At 47.2% G+C, this 23,497-nt stretch overlaps 1 protein-coding gene across 2 annotated transcripts in view; it reads right to left on the reverse strand.

Annotated features, from left to right (window-relative positions):
- The window catches only part of LOC122927829 (phytanoyl-CoA dioxygenase, peroxisomal-like), a 69,334-nt gene extending 46,159 nt beyond the window's left edge, over positions 1–23,175 (reverse strand). For both annotated transcript variants that reach the window (XM_044280090.1, XM_044280091.1), the window contains exon 1: positions 23,083–23,175. In XM_044280090.1, the coding sequence (XP_044136025.1) occupies positions 23,083–23,151 (69 nt within the window). In that variant the 5' untranslated portion in view covers positions 23,152–23,175. The remainder of the gene's footprint in view (positions 1–23,082) is intronic.
- Between the last annotated feature and the right edge of the window lie 322 nt (positions 23,176–23,497).

Here is a 23,497-nt window from a genome sequence, read left to right on the forward strand (position 1 = left end):
GAACAAAACTATTGTACATCGCCAATTAAATTAGATATACAGACACCTTCTTATACCAGCGTCTGGTCCTGCGTGAAAGTAAATAAGGAGCCAACATCTGGTCATTGAAGTCCACCCCTCCCATGAGCAAATTATAGTTGTGAACACAGAGGGTCTTTTCAATGACACTGGTTGCTCGTTCAATTAGTATTGTCGTGTCTGCGTGAATGGAGGAGAGCATGTAAACGTCACGCTTGTCTCTCCATTTCACCGCAAGCAGTTCAACGTTACACAAGGCAGCCCTCTCCCCCCTTGGAAGACGGGTGGTAACGAGCTGTTGGGGGAAGCCCCGGCGACTAGGTCGTGCAGTGCCACAGCAGCCAATCTGTTCTAGAAAAAAATGCCTGAAGAGGGGCACACTTGTGTAGAAATTGTCCGCATAAAGATGGTACCCCTTGCCAAATAAGGGTGAAACCAAGTCCCAGACTGTCTTCCCACTGCTTCCCAGGTAGTCAGGGCAACCGACCGGCTACAGGGTCTGATCTTTACCCTCATAGACACGAAATTTGTGCGTATAGCCTGTGGCCCTTTCACAGAGCTTATACAATTTGACCCCATACTGGGCGCGCTTGCTTGGGATGTATTGTTTGAAGCCAAGGCGCCCGGTAAAATGTATCAGGGACTTGTCTATGCAGATGTTTTGCTCTGGGGTATACAAATCTGCAAATTTGGCGTTAACCTCCTCAGTACCGCTGTACGCAGGATTGCGTCTTTGCGGCGGTCCTATTACTCTGGGTGGACGCGCCGGTGCGTCCTCTCGCGAGACGCGAGATTTCGGGCAAAGCCGGCCCGCGCATGCGCATCGCGGGCCGGCAAAATTTAAAAGACAAGTTCGTCATCAACCTGCCAGCCAATGATCGTCGCTGGCAGGTTGATGATTTTCAAAAAAACTAATCAGAAGCCAGCTAACACATCATATTTTGTAAATATGATGTATTAAATGGCTGCTGTGCTCCTCTGCTCGTTCTTTTGGTCGGTTGGTTCCAGCAGAGGAGCACACATCACTGTGAGTACCCACCAACACCACACTTAGCCCCCAGATCACCCTCCATCACCCCAATTAACCCCTTGATCACCCCTTCTTGCCCCTGTCAATCACTAGTGAAAGGGAAAAAAGTGATCAGTGTAAACTGTCACTTTTTTTCCCACTGGTATTGACTGTTAGGTTTTAGGGATAGTTTAGGTCCCTTGGTTAGGTAGTTTAGCGATCGTTTAGCGCCCAGCCCAACGCACCGCAGTCACTTATTCGCTGATTAGCGTATCGCTAATCAGCATTTGTACTTTTATAATATCTGTAAGTGATCAAAACTGATCACAGTCAGATCTATAATAGTATTAGTGTCACCTTAGTTCGCCCTCCACCCAAAACGCAGCGTTTGCCCGATCAGGCCTGATCGGTCGCCCACACGTGCGTTCACCCACGCCCGCCCCAACGCAGTGACAAAAAAATCATTATTTTTTTGATCACTGCACATTCACTTTACAAGCGCTGCGGCGATAAAAAAAATCAGTTTTGATATTTTTTATCAACCGCAGCGGCCTCCGGTACTTCGCTAGCCTCCCATTTGTAAGACAGGCTTGCATTTTTTCTTGGGTAGTCTCAGGGAATACCCCTAAATTTAGTTGCCCAAATGTCAAACAGGGGGTATTCTTCTGAAGAGGCCTACAGGCTTCTGACCCAGTCGGATGAGGAATGGGAACCCTCATCTGATGAATCTAGCAGGTCAGAATATGAACCTGTAGAAAGCAGTGGCAGTCTGACCCAAAGTTCGGACGAGGAGGTTGAGGTCCCCGATAGCACCAGGCGTACCCGGCCCCGTGTCGCTAGACCACAGGTTGCGCAGGATCCGTTTCAAGGGCAGCAGAGTGGGGCTGGCGCTCTCGGATTACGTGGTGAGGCATACACCAGCAGCGCAGCCCATCCTGGACCTAGTACCAGCACTGCCGTACAACATGGTGAAGTGACGAGCACCAGAAGGGCAGTTGAAGCTGGTACGGTGGCACGTGCATTAGTTACCCCGTCGCAGCCACCGCAAAGACGGGCCCGTAGACCCCCTAGAATCCCTGAGGTGCTGGCAAACCCTGATTGGCAGTCCCCAACTTCAGCCGCACCTGTAGTTCCCCCTTTCACCGCCCAGTCTGGAGTTCGGGTTGAGACAGCACAGATCGGTTCGGCCCTGGGATTTTTTGAGCTGTTTATGACTGCGGAGCTCTTGGACTTAGTCGGGCAGAAACAAATCGGTATGCCACTCAATTTATATCCGCCAACCCGGGAAGCTCTTATGCCCAGTCTTTCCGGTGGAAACCAGTCCAAGTTTCCGAATTTTAAATTTTTCTGAGCCTTCTCCTCAACATGGGTCTAACCAAAAAGCATGAATTGCGGTCATATTGGTCCACGAACCCAATTCATCACATGCCCATGTTCTCTGCTGCTATGTCCAGGACACGTTTTGAGACCATCCTGCATTTCCTGCACTTTAGCGACACCACCACCTCCCGTCCCAGAGGCCACCCAGCTTTTGAACGGCTCCACAAAATTCTGCCCCTCATAGACCACTTCAACCAGAAATTTGCTGATTTGTATACCCCTGAGCAAAACATCTGCGTAGACGAGTCCCTTATACATTTTACCGGGCGCCTTGGCTTCAAACAATACATCCCAAACAAGCGCGCCCGGTATGGGGTCAAATTGTATAAGCTCTGTGAAAGGGCCACAGGCTATACCCACAAATTTCAGATCTATGAGGGAAAAGATCAGACCCTGGAGCCAGGTCGGTTGCACTGACTACCTGGGGAGCAGTGGGAAGACAGTCTGGGACTTGGTGTCACCCTTATTCGGCAAGGGGTACCATCTTTATGTGGACAATTTCTACACAAGTGTGGCCCTCTACAGGCATTTGTTTCTAGAACAGATTGGCTGCTGTGGCACCGTGCGAACTAGTCGCGCGGGCTTCCCCCAACGGCTCGTTACCACCCGTCTTGCAAGAGGGGAGAGGGCTGCCTTGTGTAACGAAGAACTGCTCGTGGTGAAATGGAGAGACAAGCGTGACATTTACATGCTCTCCTCCATTCACGCAGACACGACAATCCAAATTGAATGGGCAACCCGTGTCATTGAAAAGCCCCTCTGTGTCCACGACTATAATTTCCTCATGGGAGGGGTGGACGTCAATGACCAGATGATGGCTCTGTATTTAGTGTCCCGCCGTACCAGACGCTGGTATAAGAAGGTGTCTGTATACCTAATTCAATTGGCTCTGTATAATAGTTTTGTTCTCTACAGTAAGGCTGGGAGAACAGGATCCTTCCTCAAATTTCAGGAAGAGATCATCACGAACCTCCTGTACCCAGGAGGTTGTGTGGCCCCATCCACCAGTGTAGTTAGTCGTCTACACGAGTGACATTTCCCCAGTGTCGTTGCTGGTACCTCAAACCGACCGCCACCCCGAAAAAAATGTTGTGTCTGTAGCAGGAGTGGAATAAGGCGTGACACCCGCTATTTCTGTCCTGACTGCCCTGACCACCCTGCCCTATGCTTTGGAGAGTGTTTCCGGAAGTACCACACACAGGTACACCTAGCATAGGGATCACATCTCACCAGGACAGGCACACAGGGCTATTAGGGCCCTTTCACTCACAGCTGCTGCAAACCGCTCCTTTCACCTGGGATAAAGTGCATGATGTACTTCGCCACATCTTTGGGCGATTTGCGCTTTGCACACAAAAAAATCACCGGTAAGCAAAAAAGTTAATGTTCAGTTTCGAAAGTTAAATAAAGTTTATATGTTCTGTTCTAAAGTTATTATAAAGTTAATAAAATTTATTGCGTTGCGGCCTGTTTTTTTTTTTTTTTTTAACCTTCCAGGTGGACCAACCGATCGACTAGCTGCAGCACTGATGTGCATTCTGACAGAAGCATTGCGCTGCTGTCAGATTACACACAAGTCAGTGTATGCGGCGCTGCAAGACGAGATTTCTCCTCTGCAGTAAAAGATACGTTTGCCGAGGCATATGAGCTGAGGAGGTGGCGGTGTTCATATGCTTTGGCAAACACTTTGTATATAAAAAAATAATAATCCCGGCAATGATTTATTCATCCACATTGATTGATGTGAATGGAGAAATCGTGTTTGCCAGGGCATACGAGCTAAGTGGGTATGGATGTTGGGCGGAGCTCCTATGTCCGGGCAGACGCCTTTCCCCTCCTTTTTTTGGGGGGCAGAGATTTTTTCATCCACATTGATCGATGCGAATGAAGAAATCTGTGCCGTTCATTTTTTCTTTCAGCCCAGCTCTCATTATCTGTATGCTCAATATAAGGAGAATAGCAGAAACGCCTAATGCTGGCCATACATGTAATGATTGCGGAGACCCTCAAATGCCAGGGCAGTACAAACACCCCACAAAAAAACACCATTTTGGAAAGAAGACACCCCAAAGTATTCGCTGAGGGGCATATTGAGTCCATGAAAGATTTAAATTTTGGTCTCAAGTTAGCAGAAAGAAAGATTTTGTGAGAAAAAAATAAAAATAATCAATTTCCGCTAACTTGTGCCCAAATTTTTTTTTTTCTATTAACTCGGCATGCCCCTCATTGAATACCTTGGGGTGTCTTCTTTCCAAAATGGGGTCACATGCGGGGTATTTATACTGCCCTGGCTTTTTAGGGGCCCTAAAGCGTGAGAAGAAGTCTGGGATCCAAATGTCTAAAATTGCTCTCCTAAAAGGAATTTGGGCCCCTTTGTGCCCCTAGGCTGCAAAAAAGTGTCACACATGTGGTATCACCGTACTCAGGAGAATGTGGGGAATGTGTTTTGGGGTGTCATTTTATTTTTTGTCACAAGTTAGCGGAAAATGATGATTTTTTATTTTTTTTTCCTTACAAAGTCTCATATTCCACTAACTTGTGACAAAAAATAAAAACTTCCATGAACTCACTATGCCCATTATGAAATACCTTGGGGTGTCTTCTTTCCAAAATGGGGTCACTTGTGGGGTAGTTATACTGCCCTGGCATTTTAGGAGCCCATATGCGTGAGAAGTAGTTTGCAATCAAAATGTGTAAAAAATGGCCTGTGAAATCCGAAAGGTGCTCTTTGGAATGTGTGCCCCTTTGCCCACTTTGGCTGCAAAAAAGTGTCACACATGTGGTAATCGCCGTACTCAGGAGAAGTTGGGGGATGTGTTTTTGGGTGTCATTTTACATATACCCATGCTGGGTGAGATAAATATCTTGGTCAAATGCCAACTTTGTATAAAAAAATGGGAAATGTTGTCTTTTGCCAAGATATTTCTCTCAACCAGCATGGGTATATGTAAAATAACACCCCAAAACACATTCCCCAACTTCTCCTGAGTACGGCGATACCAGATGTATGACACTTTTTTGCAGCCTAGGTGGGCAAAGGGGCACACATTCCAAAGGGCACCTTTCGGATTTCACCGGTCATTTTTTACAGATTTTTATTTCAAACTTCTTCTCACGCATATGGTCCCCTAAAATGCCAGGGCAGTATAACTACCCCACAAGTGACCCCATTTTGGAAAGAAGACACCCCAAGGTATTTTGTGATGGGCATAGTGAGTTCATGGAAGTTTTTATTTTTTGTCACAAGTTGGTGGAATATGAGACTTTGTAAGAAAAAAAAAGAAAAAATCATTATTTTCCGCTAACTTGTGACAAAAAATAAAAAGTTCTATGAACTCACTATGCCCATCAGCGAATTCCTTAGAGTGTCTACTTTTTGAAATTGTACCATAGTTTGTAAACGCTATAACTTTTACCCAAACCATTTTTTTTTTGCCCAAACATTTTTTTTTATCAAAGACATGTAGAACAATAAATTTAGCGAAAAATGTATATATGGAGGTAGTTTTTTTTGCAAAATTTTACAACTGAAAGTGAAAAATGTCATTTTTTTGCCAAAAAATCGTTAAATTTCGATTAATAACAAAAAAGTAAAAATGTCAGCAGCAATGAAATACCACCAAATGAAAGCTCTATTAGTGAGAAGAAAAGGAGGTAAAATTAATTTGGGTGGTAAGTTGCATGACCGAGCAATAAACGGTGAAAGTAGTGTAGTGCAGAAGTGTAAAAAGTGGCCTGGTCATTAAGGGTGTTTCAGCTAGGGGGGCTGAGGTGGTTAAAGTGGTCTATGAGGGGCCGAATTCTGTGGAGCAGGTCAAAAGCTGGGTGGCCTCTGGGAGCAGAGGTGCTGTTGTCACTAAAGTGCAGGAAACGCAGGATGGTCTCAAATCGTGTCCTGGACATGACAGCAGAGAACATGGGCATGTGATGAATTGGGTTCGTTGACCAATATGACCGCAATTCATGCTTTTTTGTCAGGCTCATGTTGAGGAGAAGGCTCAGAAAAGTTTTAAATTCGGAAACTTGGACGGGTTTCCACCGGAAAGACTGGGCATAAAAGCTTCCTGGGTTGGCGGCTATAAATTGAGTGGCATACCAGTTTGTTTCTGCCACGACTAAGTCAAAGAGCTCCGCAGTAAAGAACAGCTCGATCCGATCTGACCTGTCTCAACCTGAACTCCAGACTGGGCGGTGAAAGGGGGAACTACTGGTGTGGCTGAAGATGGGGCCTGCCAATTAGGGCTTGCCAGCACCTCAGGGACTCTACGGGCCTGTCTGTGCGGTGGCTGCGACGGGGGAACTACTGCATGTGCCACCTGTACCAGCTTCAACTGCCCTTCTGGTGCTCGCCACTTCACCATGTTCTACGGCAGTGCTGGTACTAGGTCGAGGATGGGCCGCACTGCTGGTGTATGCCTCACCACGTAATCCGACAGCGCCAGCCCCACTCTGCTGCCCTTGAAGCAGATCCTGCGCAACCTGTGGTCTAGCAACACGGGGCCGGGCACGCCTGGTGGTATCAGGGGCCTCAACTTCATCGTCCGAACTTTGGGTCAGACTGCCACTGCTTTCTACAGGTCAACTAAATTTAGGGGGTATTCCCTGAGACTACCCAAGAAAAAAAGCAAGCCTGTCTTGGTAGCGGAGGCTGCTGCAATTGATAAAAAATATCAAAACTGATTTTTTTTTTATCGCTGCAGCGTTTTTGTAGGGATTGTGCAGTGATAAAAAAATAATAATAATTTTGTCTCTGCGGAGGGGCGGGCGAACGCATGTGTGGGCGACCGATCAGGCCTGATCGGGCAAACACTGCGTTTTGGGTGGAGGGCAAGCTAAGGTGACACTAATACTATTATAGATCTGACTGTGATCAGTTCTGATCACTTACAGATACTATAAAAGTACCAATGCTGATTAGCGATACGCTAATCAGTGACTGCGGTGCGGTGGGCTGGGCGCTAACCGACGCTAACTACCTACCAAAGGGGCTTAAACTAACCTAAAACCTAACAGTCAATACTGGTGAAAAAAAAATGTGACAGTTTACACTGATCACTTTTTTCCCTTTCACTAGTAATTGACAGGGGTGATCAAGGGGTTAGTTGGGGTGATGGGGGGTGATCTGGGGCTAAATGTGTTGTGTTTGGTGTACTTACAGTGATGTGTGCTCCTCTGCTGGGACCAACCGACGAAAAGGAACCAGCAGAGAGCACAGAAGCCATTTAACACATTATATTTATAAATATAGTGTGTTATATGGCTTGTGATTTGATTTTTTAAAAGTCACCAACCTGCCAGCGCAGATCATTGGCTGGCGACGAACTTCTGCTGCGACTTTTCCCGGCCCGCACTGCGCATGTGCGGGCCGGCTTGGCACGTCATCTCGCGTCTCGCAAGATGACGCGCCGATGCGTCAACGAGGAACAACCTGACCGCACGCAGGACGCATCCCTGCGTTAGGCGGTTAAAGGGGTTGTCCAGCTCTGAAACATTATTCAGCAGTTTCCCCATCCTGATGCAGCCAATGCCTGGAACGTGCTGCCTAGAGATGGGTCTCCTCTGTAACCAGTGAGGATGGATGAACGGGAGCCAGGGTGCAGGACTGGCTCGTTCGGTCCACATTTATCAATTTCCAGAATGTATGGTGGTCACTGCTGCCAATGACTGGTTGCAGTGATGACATGTCCCCCGTTTGGTATGTCACAGGGTCATATGCCACTTGGGGGACACATCACCTATGACTGGCTGCAGCGACATATGGACAAGTTTAGTCTGTTATGTTGCTGGTGAGATCATATGTGGCCAATCAAAAATTCCCTATTGCTATTTGTCTGGAGCATTAGACCTCTGGTCAAGCAGGATTTATGGCCATAATACATGAGTAAAAGCTTCACTGTATTACACTTGCCTGAAAATGGCCTTTATGGGGATCTGTCACCAAGCACTCCACAAACCTGGTGGTAAAATAATTCAGATAAACATTTCCATTGCAAACTGATATATCAATCAGATGATTGCTGCTGATCCCCAAAGCTAGCAAACAGTAACAATGTTTAGAACACTGCAATCTCATATGTCATTCTGTCACTTGATCTAGTTCTTAAGATAATTATACATAGTAGATTAGTGTTAGTGGAACCCACCAATTTCTGCAGGGTTGGCCGTCCACTGATTGTGTATCGGGGTATCCCAATCCCAGTAAGGACTGGGTTGTTGGATTTAAACATGCCAAATCCTTTTGTTCTCAGGAAAGAAAATCCACCAGTAGAGTGGCCGAATGATTGATGTGCCTGTCATCTCGCCAATACCCTGAGTGAAGATGCACCTTTGTAGTATACTTAAGTAAACTCTGTATTTCTGCCTCTTCATCAACAGATGCCCTTTAATATCAAGACTTTTTGCTGCTGCTGCTGACAGATCTTATCGTTACGTATCAGGGGCGGACTAAAAACTTAAAGTGCTCCTGAAAAAAATAAAAAATAAGTGGCCCCCATGTTGTAGCTGATTCCAAATTGACAGTAGGTGGGGCCAGCAATACTGTAGTGCAGAACAAAATACACAATGCAGCACAAAATACTGCCGTCCCCACAGCAGCATTCAACTGTATCACCACCCTGAGGAAGGCTATACAGTTGAATACAGGAGGACACTCTCTTCTGCCAGCCAGGTGCATAAGTACCAGATGCTCCAAGCATTAAAGGGGTTATCCCATTACTAATGTAAAAAAAATGAAAAATCGGACATCATATAGTCCATGACAAACTCTTTCTAATGCTACTTTCACACCAACAGTTTCCCTTTCCGCTATTGAGATCCATCATAGGATCTCAATAGCAGAGGAAAGCACTTCAATTTTGTCCACATTCATTGTCAATGGGGACAAAACTGAACTGTAGAGAACAGAGCGCGCCAGAATGCATTCCCTTCCGTTTCATCGCGTTCCCATGACGCATACAAAAGCACAGCAAGCAGCGTTTCTGAGTGTGTCCTGGAATGCGGAGCAAGACGGATTCGTCATGACTCACAATGCAAGTCAATGGTGACAGATCCGTTTTCTCTGACACAAAATGAAATGGATCGGTCCCCCTGTTGACTTACAATGACGGATCCGTCATGGCTATTTTAGAGACAATACAACCGGAGCTGTTCATAAAGGATGCAGATGGTTGTATCCATGATGGATCCAGCAAAAACGCTGGTGTGAAAGTAGCCTAACAAAGCTAGAACCAGCCCTGTACCTCACATGGATCGAGCAAATCTCCCCATTGATTGCTCTGCTGGATTTATATCAAGCTGACAGCTCAAAGGGAGTGTATTTTCTGCTGCAGTTCAGGGGGTGTGTCTCAGCTCTCCCTATCACAGCTCAGGAGGCAGTTGAAGGATGAAACTGAGCATGTGCGGCCTTCTCAGTGAGCAGTACAAAGAAATAAGAAAAAAAAAAAAAGAAAAAAAAAACAGCAGGTGGCGCTATACAGATATATTTTAAATTATATACAATTACAAAAGTATTATGATCCAGGTGCTGGTTTGATAACTGTACAATATTTTTCGTGGGACAACCCCTTTAATGCTGAGAGAATCAGATCCCTATGTCCATGGCTGGTGTCTGTAAGGAGGGCTTGCGTGGCCCCCTGGGCATCAACCTACCAGGCAATTTCCCTGTAGGGTCTATGGCGAGTTGGATATATTTGTGTTAAAGGGGTTTTCTGAGATGTTAATACTGATGACTTGTCCTCAGGATAGGTCATCAGTATCTGAGTGGGCCACCACCGATCAGCTGTTTGAGAAGACACAGGTGCTTGCAGTAGCGCTGCAGCCGTCTCTCAGCTTTTCCTAGGCCAGTGATGACACGTTCATCGTTCATGTGGCCTAGAAGCAGCTCAGCCCCATTGAAGTGAATAGGGCTGAGCTGCGATATCAAGCACAGCCGCTATACAATGTACGGTGCTATGCTTGGTGAGCAGGGAGAAGGTCATGGCACTGTGAACGCCTGTACCTTCTCAAACAGCTGATTAGCTGGGGTGCCAGGTGTTAAAACCCCCACTGATCAGATACTGATGACCTATCCTGAGGACATGTCATTATAAAAATCTCAGAAAACCCTTTTAACCACCTAACTGTTCTGCCCAAACTCAGAACGTGCTGTGGGAAAAGTATCTAACTGTTCTGCCCGAGCTGAGCTCAGCCAGAGGGCTGCTTGAGCTGCTGATATCTCCTGAATGGTAGAAGCTAGAAGCATGGTACTGGTCTTGTTTGAAAGTAAAATGACAGCATTAGGCCAAGCTAAACAGGAGATATCACTGTTAGAAATCTAGTCAGGATTTCTAACAGTGATATCTTCTCATGTACTGAAGATAATGCTGTCATTCTGGCATTGTTTGAAAGCTTGGAATGTCAGCTTTCAAACAATACAAAGCTAGGTATGAACCAAACCAGAGATATGGGCAGCTAAAGCAGCCCTCCCCCTCCACAGTCTGGATGAGGAGGGGGAGCAGTTGCAGAACTGACAGATGCAGGAGGAAAGGAAAAAGAATTGTAAAAAAATAATAATAATTATATATATATATATATATATACACACACATACACACACACACACACACACTCACCTAAAGAATTATTAGGAACACTTGTTCTATTTCTCATTAATGCGATTATCTAGTCAACCAATCACATGGCAGTTGCTTCAATGCATGTAGGGTTGTGGTCCTGGTCAAGACAATCTCCTGAACTCCAAACTGAATGTCAGAATGGGAAAGAAAGGTGATTTGAGCAATTTTGAGCGTGGCATGGTTTTTGGTGCCAGACAGGCCGGTCTGAGTATTTCATAATCTGCTCAGTTACTGGGATTTTCACGCATAACCATTTCTAGGGTTTACAAAGAATGGTGTGAAAAGGGAAAAACATCCAGTATGCGGCAGTCCTGTGGGCGAAAATGGCTTGTTGATGCTAGAGGTCAGAGGAGAATGGGCCGACTGATTCAAGCTGATAGAAGAGCAACGTTGACTGTAATAACCACTCGTTACAACCGAGGTATGCAGCAAAGCATTTGTGAAGCCACAACACGCACAACCTTGAGGCGGATGGGCTACAACAGCAGAAGACCCCACCGGGTACCACTCATCTCCACTACAAATAGGAAAAAGAGGCTACAATTTGCACGAGCTCACCAAAATTGGACTGTTGAAGAAAAATGGTTTCTTGAACATGACAATGAGTTCACTGTACTAAAATGGCCCCCACAGTGCACCAGATCTCAACCCAATAGAGCATCTTTGGGATGTGGTGGAACGGGAGCTTTGTGCCCTGGATGTGCATCCCTCAAATCTCCATCAACTGCAAGATGCTATCCTCTCAATATGGGCCAACATTTCTAAAAAAAATTATCAGCACCTTGTTGAATCAATGCCACGTAGAATTAAGGCAGTTCTGAAGGCAAAAGGGGGTCCAACACCGTATTAGTATGGTGTTCCTAATAATTCTTTAGGTGAGTGTGTAAATATATATGTGGCATTATCATGACTGTAGTGACCCACATAATAAAATTTTTATTTTTACCTCTCAGTGTACACCATAAATAAATTCCACAAAATAATGTAAAAATTGCTGTTTTTTATCTTTCACCTTAAATATTAAATAATAATTGATTTAAATACTCTGCACATGGGGACAAGGGAAACAAGTTGATGTCTCACTTGGTCAAAAAACTAAAAGAAGCCCAATTTATAAATAGCATCAAAACTCAATCAGGCTCTTTAACAACTGAAACCAAAAGCATAGCAAGGGAATTAGACCGTTTCTATCACCAGTTATATAACATTCAACCTCACACACTACTAACCAAGGACTGTTCCCACATGGATCAGTTTTTGAAAGGTCTGAACCTAATGACGCTCACTCAAGAGTAAGGTTCACACCTTCTGTCTCCAATCTCTGAAGACGAAATTTCAGAGATTATCACCTCCATGCCAATGGCGAAGGTCCCAGGTCCTGACAGGTTGCCGGCAGGATATTATAAAAAGTGTTTACCAACCCTCCTCCCACATATCACATCCTGGTGTCAAGCCTTACTTGCAGGAGAACATCTTCCAAAGCAAGCTTTAGAGGCGACAATAACAATACTGCCTAAAGAGGGCAAAGATAAGAAAGTCTGGGGCAATTACAGACCTATTTCTCTTTTGAACTTGGATGTGAAGATATGGGCAAAACTGTTAGCGACTAGACTAAACAAGATAATTCGTAGAATTATACACCCAGACCAAGCGGGCTTTGTCTCCGGTAGGAGGGAAATATTCACTCTTGCAGAGTCATAAGTGCTATTAAAATAGCTACTGACAAAAAGCTTCCCCTCATCCTTGTGGCAACGGATGCAGAAAAAGCATTTGATAGTGTCAACTGGCTCTTTATGCAACAGGATTTACTTAGATTTGGGATCCCTCAACCCTTTATTACAGCGGAGATGTCTCTTTACCGAAACCCCAGCGCAAGAGTGGAGGGTTTTCGTGGAGGGTTTTTAGACATACGGTTCTGGACGTATAAACGCATATCTTATGCCACTGCTCCAACTGTTTGGGAACCCTTACTGGTTGTAGTTCTCTAGCAAAGGATCTAACTCTCAGTTTTCTCATACTTAAGATAACTACCATAACAACGCACAATCATACTCATCATCATTACTATTGGAGAGATTCCGGGAGTGGCCTAATGTTTTTTCAGGGCTTAGAATTTAACATCTCATTTAAATAATTGATTATGGGTTCTTGTTTCTTGTTATTGTTTCCACTTTCTCTTCCTAAAAGGAGTCAGAGACAATATATATTTACCCCAAAAATTGAAAAAAAATTTTACTGCAGACGCAGGGATGCGTCCTGTGGGCGGCCGGGTTATTCCTCCTAGACGCATCGGTGCGTCATCTCGCAAGAGGCGAGATTTTGCATGAACGCGCAAGCGCATACCTTGGGGTGTCCTCTTTCCAAAATGGGGTCACTTGTGGGGTATTTATACTGCCCTGGCATTTTAGGGGCCCTAAAGCATGAGAAGTAGTTTGGAATCCAAATGCGCAAAAAATGCCCTGTGAAATCCTAAAGATACTCATTGGAATTTGGGCCCCTTTGTGCACCTAGGCTGCAAAAAAGTGTCACACATGTGGTATCTCAGTACTCAGGAGAAGTAGGGCAATGTGTTTTGGGGTGTATTTTTACATATACCCATGCTGGGTGAGAGAAATATCTCTGCAAAATGCCAACTTTGTATTAAAAAAAAGGGGAAAGTTGTCATTTACAGAGATATTTATCACAAACAGTATGGGTATATGTAAAAATACACCCCAAAACACATTGCCCTACTTCTTCTGAGTACGACGATACCACATGTGTGACACTTTTTTGCAGCCTAGGTGCGCAAAGGGGCCCAAATTCCAATGAGTACTTTTAGGATTTCACAGGGCATTTTTACGCATTTGGATTCCAAACTACTTCTCACGCTTTAGGGCCCCTAAAATGCAAGGCCAGTATAAATACCCGACATGTGACCCCATTTTGGAAAGAAGACACCCCAAGGTATTCCGTGAGATGGTGAGTTCATGTAAAATTTTATTTTTTGTCACAAGTTAGTGGAATATGAGACTTTGTAAGAAAAAAATATATATCATTTTCCGCTAACTTGTGACAAAAAATAAAACCTTCCATGAACTCACTATGCCCATCAGCGAATACCTTAGGGTGTCTACTTTCCGAAATGGGATCATTTGTGGGGTGTTTCTACTGTCTGGGCATTGTAGAACCTCAAGAAACACGACAGGTGCTCAGAATAGATAGTTTGTAAACGCTATAACTTTTACCCAAACCAATATATATACACTTATTGCATTATTTTTTTTATCAAAGACATGTAGAAAAATAAATTTAGAGAAAAATGTATATAGAAATGTAGTTTTATTTGAAAAATTTTAACAATAGAAAGTGAAAAATTTCATTTTTTTGCAAAAATTTCAGTCAATTTTGATTAATATCAAAAAAAGAAAAAATGTCAGCAGCAATGAAATACCACCAAATGAAAGCTCTATTAGTGAGAAGAAAAGGAGGTAAAATTCATTTGGGTGGTAAGCTGTATGACCAAGCAATAAACCGTGAAAGTAGTGTAGTGCAGAATTGTAAAAAGTCTGGTCATTAGGGGGTTTAAGCTAGGGGAGCTGAGGTGGTTAAAAATCTACAATAAAAAGAAAAGTGCATTTTTGGGAGACATTAACGTGACTGTTAGGAGGTTAATGATCTTGAACCCTACAATATAAAAGTTAAAAAGAGTGATAAAAGAAGAAAGAAAAATACTACATTTTCTAATCAAAGAAACAATCTAGCAGGGAGACAAGTGTAAGGCCGATTTATTGGCCTGTATTTGTGGGAGGGGCATGGCTGCCTACTTCAACAGCCAGCGTCCCTCTCACTCTGTACGTCGTTACAGCGTTTGATGAGCCACACCTGGCTTCCCAGTGAGAGGAGTTCAGCATACCTGGATATCCTGACGTCGGTGAGGGTGAGAAGCTGCTTCTCTGCAGCGCACAGTGTTAGGGTCCGGCCGGCGTGGGGCTCGTTCCCCTAGGTGAGGGGGGGTCCCCCGCACCGGAGCATAATGCCAGGGAGTTGCGCGGCTCCCCACGCGGTAGGGGTGTCCAGCCGGCGGTGGGTCGGCCCCTGACTGATGGGGGCTCCCCCCGCGGCATCGACTTCAAAATGCCAGGGTTTATAATGCCAGGGAGCTGCGCTGCTCCCCACGCGGCAGGAGTGACCAGCCGGCGGTGGGTCGGCCCCTGGCTGATGAGGGGCACCCCCGCACTGGTGCACTCTGCCAGGGAGCTTCGTGGCTCCCCACGCGGCATCGACTTCAAAACAGGTCGGGGGCTGAGCCCCTGATGGAAGTAGGGCTCCCCCTGCCCCGGTTCATAATGCCAGGGAGCTGCACTGCTCCCCACGCGGCAGAAGTGACCAGCCGGCGGTGGGTTGGCCCCTGGCTGATGGGGGTCACCCCCGCACTGGTGCACTCTGCCAGGGAGCTTCGTGGCTCCCCACGCGGCATCGACTTCAAAACCGGTTGGGGGCTGAGCCCCTGATGGAAGTAGGGCTCCCCCTGCCCCGGTTCATAATGCCAGGGAGCTGCACTGCTCCCCACGCGGCAGAAGTGACCAGCCGGCGGTGGGTTGGCCCCTGGCTGATGGGGGTCACCCCCGCACTGGTGCACTCTGCCAGGGAGCTTCGTGGCTCCCCACGCGGCATCGACTTCAAAACAGGTCGGGGGCTGAGCCCCTGATGGAAGTAGGGCTCCCCCTGCCCCGGTTCATAATGCCAGGGAGCTGCACTGCTCCCCACGCGGCAGAAGTGACCAGCCGGCGGTGGGTTGGCCCCTGGCTGATGGGGGTCACCCCCGCACTGGTGCACTCTGCCAGGGAGCTTCGTGGCTCCCCACGCGGCATCGACTTCAAAACCGGTCGGGGGCTGAGCCCCTGATGGAAGTAGGGCTCCCCCTGCCCCGGTTCATAATGCCAGGGAGCTGCACTGCTCCCCACGCGGCAGAAGTGACCAGCCGGCGGTGGGTTGGCCCCTGGCTGATGGGGGTCACCCCCGCACTGGTGCACTCTGCCAGGGAGCAGCATGAGCTCCCCACGCAGCACACAAATTTTGCTGATGGGGGCGGGGGCCACGGTGTATGAAGGGCTCCCCCTGGCCCGGTTCATGGTGCCAGGGAGTTGCGCGGCTCCCCACGCGGTACGGGTGTCCAGCCGGTGGTGGGTCGGCCCCTGGCTGATGGGGGTTCCCCCGCACTGGTGCACTCTGCCAGGGAGCTGCGCGGCTCCCCACGCGGTTATCATGTAGGGACACAGGGGACACCGTGGCCCCGCTCCTTATCTTCGTTAAAGTCTGGCACGGGCCGCCGTGCCGTTAGTGAGGCAGGGATCAGGGATGAGAGAACCAGGCCGTTCAGGGGGAGCAGGTCATAGCCGGTGGCTAGCTTCCTTCTGCCAGCTGCACACAAGGTCGCCAAGAGGGTCATTTAGGCACGGGGGATTAATTAGTCCATACAGGTGAGTACTAGGTCTCCGGGGAGGGGTGGGTTACAGAGTACTGCACGGTCTACAGACCTGGTCCACCGTAGTAAATCCTAGCTGGGATTGCTGGTCAGGAGCCGAGGTTCACTCGTCTCGGTGTCAATCCAGTACAGGGGCTTAGTAGGCGCACAGCTTGCGGTGGTAGCTCCCCCCCCCCCCCCCAGGTTAGGCAATTCTTATTGGCAAGGGTTAATGAAAAAAAAAATATATAGAAAAAAAAATTTAAGAAAAAAAAAAGTATTTTTTATTTTTACTTGTTTGCGTCGTTCTTTACGACGAATGCACAATCCAGGGTTAATGTCTTGATTGTTTTGCTTCTAGGTCCTAACTTGTCTCGGCTACAACCTGATTTGTGGCTTATCAGCAAGGTACATGTCGGGGGGGAGGGGGGGAGGAGAGAAGTCACAAGCTTGGTTTTCACTAAAGTCTGGCACGGGCCGCCATGCCGTTAGTTAGGCAGGTTTCAGGGGTGGGAGAACTAAGCTTGGTCAGGGTGAGCAGTTATAGATGGTGGCTGCCTTCCTTCTGCCAGCCGTACATAAGGTTTCCCAGGGGGTTATTTAGATACAGGGTGTTAATGAGTCCATGCAAGTGATTTATTTTAATTTGCAAAGGGTTGATTTCATAAAAAAAAAAAAAAAAGATAATAATGCTGCCCGCACGTCTTGCATTCTGCCATGGAGCAGTGCGAGCTCCCCGTGCGACAATTGCGTAAAAGTACAGGGGACAGCATGTCCCCGCTCCTTGTCTTCAACAAAGTCTGGCACGGATGGCAGGGATCGTGGCTGGGAGAACTAGGGTCGGTCAGGAGGAACAGCTCATAGGCGGTGGCTGGCTTCCTTCTGCTGCCCGTACATAAGGTTTCCCTGGGGGTTATTTAGCTACAGGGTGTTATTGAATCCATGCAGGTGATTACCAGGGATCTTAGACGGGTGTGTTGGGTCTGGTTTAGTAGGGACGGGTTTAAAAAAAAAAAAAAGGGAACTCATAGTTGGCGAAGCAAGGTCTCCGGGGAAGAGCGGGTTACAGAGTACCGCACGGTCTACAGGCCTGGTCCGCTGTGAGCAATCCTAGCGGAGGCTGCAGGTCATGGGCCTAGGTTCGCTGGTGTCAGTGTTAAGCCAGTACGGGGGCTTAGTAGATGCGGCTTGCCCTGGTATTTTACCCTCCCTAGGTTTCCAGGTTAAGTAAATTTTAATTGGTAAAGGGTTAATTTGTTAAAAAATAAATAAAAAATGCTGCTCTTGTTCCATCATTCACGTTTTACACATTCGCAGGGTTTCCTCACGACATGTGCACAATCCAGTGTTGATGCCTTAATTGTTTTGTTTCTAGGTCCAAACCTTGTCTCAAGTTACATCCTGAAATTTGGCTTATCGGCAAGGTAGTAGGGGTACACGTCGGGGAGGAAGCTTGGTTTGTGTCTCATGCACTGTCTCACGTCCAGTTCGTGCTGTGTTACTACCGTTCTGCGGTTGTCAGTCCGTAGGTATTCTAAGCAGGTAAGTGCATGGTCACCCTCTGGGTGTCTGTTCGAGTTGGAGAAGGGTTTTGATCGGTCTTTTTGAAGTGCCCCCCTTTCAGCGGTGGAGAGTTAGTCCCGATGGGGTGGTCACAGGTAAGTTTAGCAAGAAGGAGAGACTTATCGACCTGTCAGCCCCACATGGTTACCACGTCCCTAGTCTTAACTCCCTCATTCCTTCAGAGGAAGTGGGCATGAGGTATTCTTCTATTGATAAGTGGAAGGTCCGATACTACTTTTCCACCAAACTCACTGTCTGTTCTAGGAGAAGCCCGTGGCTCTTTAATCAGTTGGCTCAGGCCTCCATTGGGTTTTAGAATACAGTATAAGGTACGCTCTGAATTTGTTATTCATTATTTAGATGACTTCCTGCTGATCTCGAGGCCAGGCTCAGCCCCCTTAGGGCTGGGGAGATTGTTGAGCTGTTTTCCCAGTTAGGTGTCCCGGTCTCCCCCAAGAGACCTGCTAGCTCAGGTTTTGCTGCTATTTTGGCACCCACTTGGTCGCAGGCGAGTGGCCTGCTGAGGTGAGACAAATCCCAGGTTTCCTGCAAACCTCAGCACTTTTCGAGCTGTACCCCATTGTGGTGGCCGCCCGTGTTTGGGGCAGCAGCTGGGTAAATCGCACTGTTTTGTTTGTAACCGACAACGCTGCGGTGGTAGATATCTTAACCAATGGGTTGTCTAAGTCGTCTTATGTCATATGTCTCTTGAGATGTCTAGTTCAACTCTCCTTGCGACATCATTTTTGTGTTAGTAGTACGCATGTGCCAGGTTCTCAAAATGTGGCAGCTGATGCTTTATCGAGGGCTAATTTCTCCCTTTTCGCAGGTCACGCCATAGGCGGATGTTGTGGGCGCTACCGTCCCCCTTCACGAGTCACTAATACTGGTTTAACTGGTCACCTAGAGACAGCCCACTCCTTACTAGCCAAGCCCCTTTCGCCGTATACAACTAGGGTGTATCGCACTGGGTGGAGGGCATTTGCAGGTTTTAGGGAATATGCCCTCAAAGGGAGTCCAGTTTTGTTGAATACATCCTTGCCTTCATTGGCTACAGCCACTCGGAGCTCAAGCTGTCCCACAACACGGTGGAGTCGTACTTGTCGGGGGTGCAGCATTTCCTCTCTGTCAGTCATCCTGAACGGGCATCGGCGTTCTCTGTGCATGCTGTCAAAGCTACGTTGAGGGGTTTGAGCAGATGTGGACCAGGAGGCCAAGTACGCATACAAGCTGTTATTGGACTGCTTTTCGTAACCTATCTGACATTCTGGATAGGAACCTTTCGGGGTTGCCTACTTCAACAGCCAGCGTCCCTCTCACTCTGTACGTCGTTACAGCGTTTTCCCCACCCACCCACCCTTACTATCCACTACACTTAAAGGGGATGCCCTCTTTCAGGTGTCCCTACTACGGCGCGGTTGCGGCATAACTCTAACCGCTTAGGGGCAGGGTAGTCTCAGGTGGGACGGGTGCATTCTCTTGGTTGCCACGACCACAATAATAATTATTCCTTCTAATTCTTTCCGAAGACCAGCGGCTATCTTCCTTTGATGGTTTTGAAAAGTGTTGTTGGCACATATCAATGAGTGACCTGTGTGCCAGTCACCCTATACCAGTCTCTTCCTGCAGACTGCACAGTGCCCGGACCTGTGTGCCAGTCACCCTATACCAGTCTCTTCCTGCAGACTGCACAGTGCCCGGACCTGTGTGCCAGTCACCCTATACCAGTCTCTTCCTGCAGACTGCACAGTGCCCAGACCTGTGTGCCAGTCACCCCCTGCAGCCTGCACAGTGCCCGGACCTGTTTGCCAGTCACCTTATACCAGTTTCTTCCTGCAGACTGCACAGTGTCTAGACCTGTGTGCCAGTCACCCTATACCTGTCTCTTCCTGCAAAATACTACATTTTACATTTTCTAATCAAAGAAACAATCTGGCAGGGAGACGATAATTATTCCTTCTACTCCTTCTTTACGGAGACCAGCAGCTATCTTCCTTTTATTGTTTTGAAAAGTGTTGTTGGCACATATCAATGAGTAATCACTAACTGGACAAAAATTGGAAGATTGCATGGTTAGCAGCTCGCTGATATTGCAATATGGATAACGTGGGTGCTCTGGCTGATTGGCTGTCCGAATAGCCAAAGTGCAATAGCTAAATATGCAAAAGAGTAAGCTGTCACTCTCACCCAGTTTGTATCAAACATTGGTATTTATTACATCACTTCCATATTAAAACTGAATAAATAAATAAATGAATAGACAAAAAGTGTAAGGATAACATCTTATAATAGTAACCACGGGGCTCTTGCTAGGAGGATAAAGTATAAAATATACATTCTGCAGAGAATATCCTTTTGGTGACAGAAGTATTTACCGGTATGTATAATAATATATGAAAAATAAAAAAGGTCGAAAAATTTTAAAAATTCAAAAGTTAGAACAATTAAAATCTATCTATTCGTTATCTACAATTTTTTTTTTTTTTACATTTTTCTAACTTTTTAATTTTTCAGGGCCTACAGGGAGGCCATTATATGTACTGCAGAGGGGGGCATTGTATATACTACATGGGGGCATTATACATACTATCAATACATAGGGGGCCCACTACAGGGGCATTATATCTACTACAGAGGCAGCATTATATATCCTATGAATACAGAGGGGGCAGGTGAAAGCATTACACTTGTTAGCGCTAAAGAGGGTATTATGTGGATACTATGAGGTGGTGTATTATATGTAGTGGCACTACCGGGGTCATTATAACTACAGGGGTATTATAAATACAGGGGCCACTATAGGAGGCATTATAACTTATTACTGCCAAGGGATTTAAAGGGATGCCTTATAGAGGGGACTTGTTACTGCTGGGGGGCACTACTATAGAGGGTTTTATTTCGACTAGGGACCCTATGGGGGCATTATTAATATTGAGGATATTATTATTAAGCACAATAAGGAGTGCTCCCTATTAATATTGGAGGGAGTCTAACAGCACTATTACTATGGAGGGGGGTTATCTTTATGGCAGTATAATTTCTATAGTGCAGTATTTGGGGGCCTTGGGGAGCACGGGGTCCACAGTATTAGGAGGTGGTAGCAGGATGACGATATTGGGACACCAGGAGGAGGAGAATGATAGAAAAGTGAGGAACCTAAGGTGTCAAGACACAGCTGAAATAATTTATATATTACAAAAATTGTACTTATTAGTGCGGGGAGGGAGGGGCCCAATATTGAGTTTTGCTATGGGGCCCCATGATTTCTATGTATGCCCCTATATGCAGGTGCACCTGGCACTACTATATAATAAACAGACGTGATAATAAAGTGTTGCAGTTTAAGGTACCATTACACGAGGTGATGATCGGTATGACTGAGTGCGAACGAGTTGTTTCTTGGTGTAGTGAACGTTTCCACAGTGACCCTTTAGAAGTGCTGATTATCGTTCACAAAATCATAATTTCAATCACATATCCCATCGTGTTGCATTTACACAAAGTCAAATTTGAGGGCCGTGCGGTAAGCGATTCCTGTTTATGAACTCGTTAATGTCCAACGATGATTTTTTGCTCCCACACAAGTGAACCACCGAAAAATCTACCGATTGTCACTCTCTCACTCATTGCTTTTACACTGCTTGATAATCGTGCAGATATGTGCAATTTAGCGATAATTTACAGGATAATCTCCTTGTGTACAGGTACCTTTAGTTCTACTGCATGAAGACCCAACCAAGTTGTTAAGACTGGTGTTTCCTGGAGTATAAAGCTCCACATCTATTAAAAGGGTTCTCCGAGACCACAAACCCCTTCTTATTCTTATGGCCAGGCAGGGTACATGGGTTAAGTAAAAAGATCCACCTGTGATGTAGACAGCACATCAGTCCCAGTCCCAGTTCCGGGGACCAGAAGCAGTGGCGCTGCAGCCGGAGCATCGGTGACCCTGCCTAGAGATATGAGGGGCAAAACTATTGGCTGTATAACCTGAAACCTGGTGTACGGGGTAAATTCTGATAAACCTGTCTGGCTGTAGAGGCCCTTCTATGTGAACAACTGGAAAAGAAATCAAATAGTTGTATAGTTGTAGCAGTGTCCGGACCTGCACCTGTGTACCAGTCACCCTATACCAGTCTCTTCCTGCAGACTGCACAGTGCCCGGACCTGTGTACCAGTCACCCTATACCAGTCTCTTCCTGCAGACTGCACAGTGCCCAGACCTGTGTACCAGTCACCCTATACCAGTCTCTTCCTGCAGACTGCACAGTGCCGGACCTGTGTACCAGTCTCTTCCTGCAGACTGCACAGTGCCCGGACCTGTGTACCAGTCTCTTCCTGCAGACTGCACAGTGCCCGGACCTGTGTGCCAGTCACCCTATACCAGTCTCTTCCTGCAGACTGCACAGTGCCCGGACCTGTGTGCCAGTCACCCTATACCAGCCTCTTCCTGCAGACTGCACAGTGCCCGGACCTGTGTGCCAGTCACCCTATAGCTGTCTCTTCCTGCAGACTGCACAGTGCCCGGTCCTGTGTACCAGTCACCCTATACCAGCCTCTTCCTGCAGACTGCACAGTGCCCGGTCCTGTGTACCAGTCACCCTATACCAGCCTCTTCCTGCAGACTGCACAGTGCCCGGACCTGTGTGCCAGTCACCCTATACCAGTCTCTACCTGCAGACTGCACAGTGCCCAGTGGAGCCGCCTGTGTACCAGTCACCCTATACCAGTCTCTTCCTGCAGACTGCACAGTGCCCGGACCTGTGTGCCAGTCACCCTATACGAGCCTCTTCCTGCAAACTGCACAGTGCCCGGACCTGTGTGCCAGTCACCCTATACCAGTCTCTTCCTGCAGACTGCACAGTGCCCGGACCTGTGTGCCAGTCACCCTATACCTGTCTCTTCCTGTAGACTGCACAGTGCCCGGACCTGTGTGCCAGTCACCCTGTCTTTTCCCGTTGTCAGCTCGGCAATGTGCCGGACCTGTGTACTAGTCGCCCTATACCTGTCTTTTCCCGTTGTCAGCTCGGCAATGTGCCGGACCAATGGAAGGATACGAGGTGTCGCTGGAGGACGGACAGGCGGCCGCCTCCTCGCGGAGTGATACCGTTGTCCCGGGCCTGCATGCTTCTAGCGGAGTCTGCGGCTCTTCCAGGCATCACTTAATGGCGCAGACCTCACAGTGCGGACTTATAAATCTCCCGCCCCGGGCCTGACTCCTCCCTAGTCCCTACACCGCCCCAGCCAAATGACTGCGAGTAGGGCGTCTGGTGACGGGAGTCTGTATGGACGGGGTATACCGGGCACCTGAGACTAGGTGGCGCATAGCTGCAGGAAGAGCTGAAAGTACACGGTGATAACTGTGCATCTGGCTGTATACACCTCACAGCCCCATCCTAAACCACCCCCCAGGGCAGGCTCCTCATCCATACAGACATTAGAGGGCAGATTTACCATAGACCTGCTGCCTAT

Source organism: Bufo gargarizans, chromosome 2, assembly GCF_014858855.1.
Source record: "Bufo gargarizans isolate SCDJY-AF-19 chromosome 2, ASM1485885v1, whole genome shotgun sequence".
Taxonomy (NCBI): domain Eukaryota; kingdom Metazoa; phylum Chordata; class Amphibia; order Anura; family Bufonidae; genus Bufo; species Bufo gargarizans.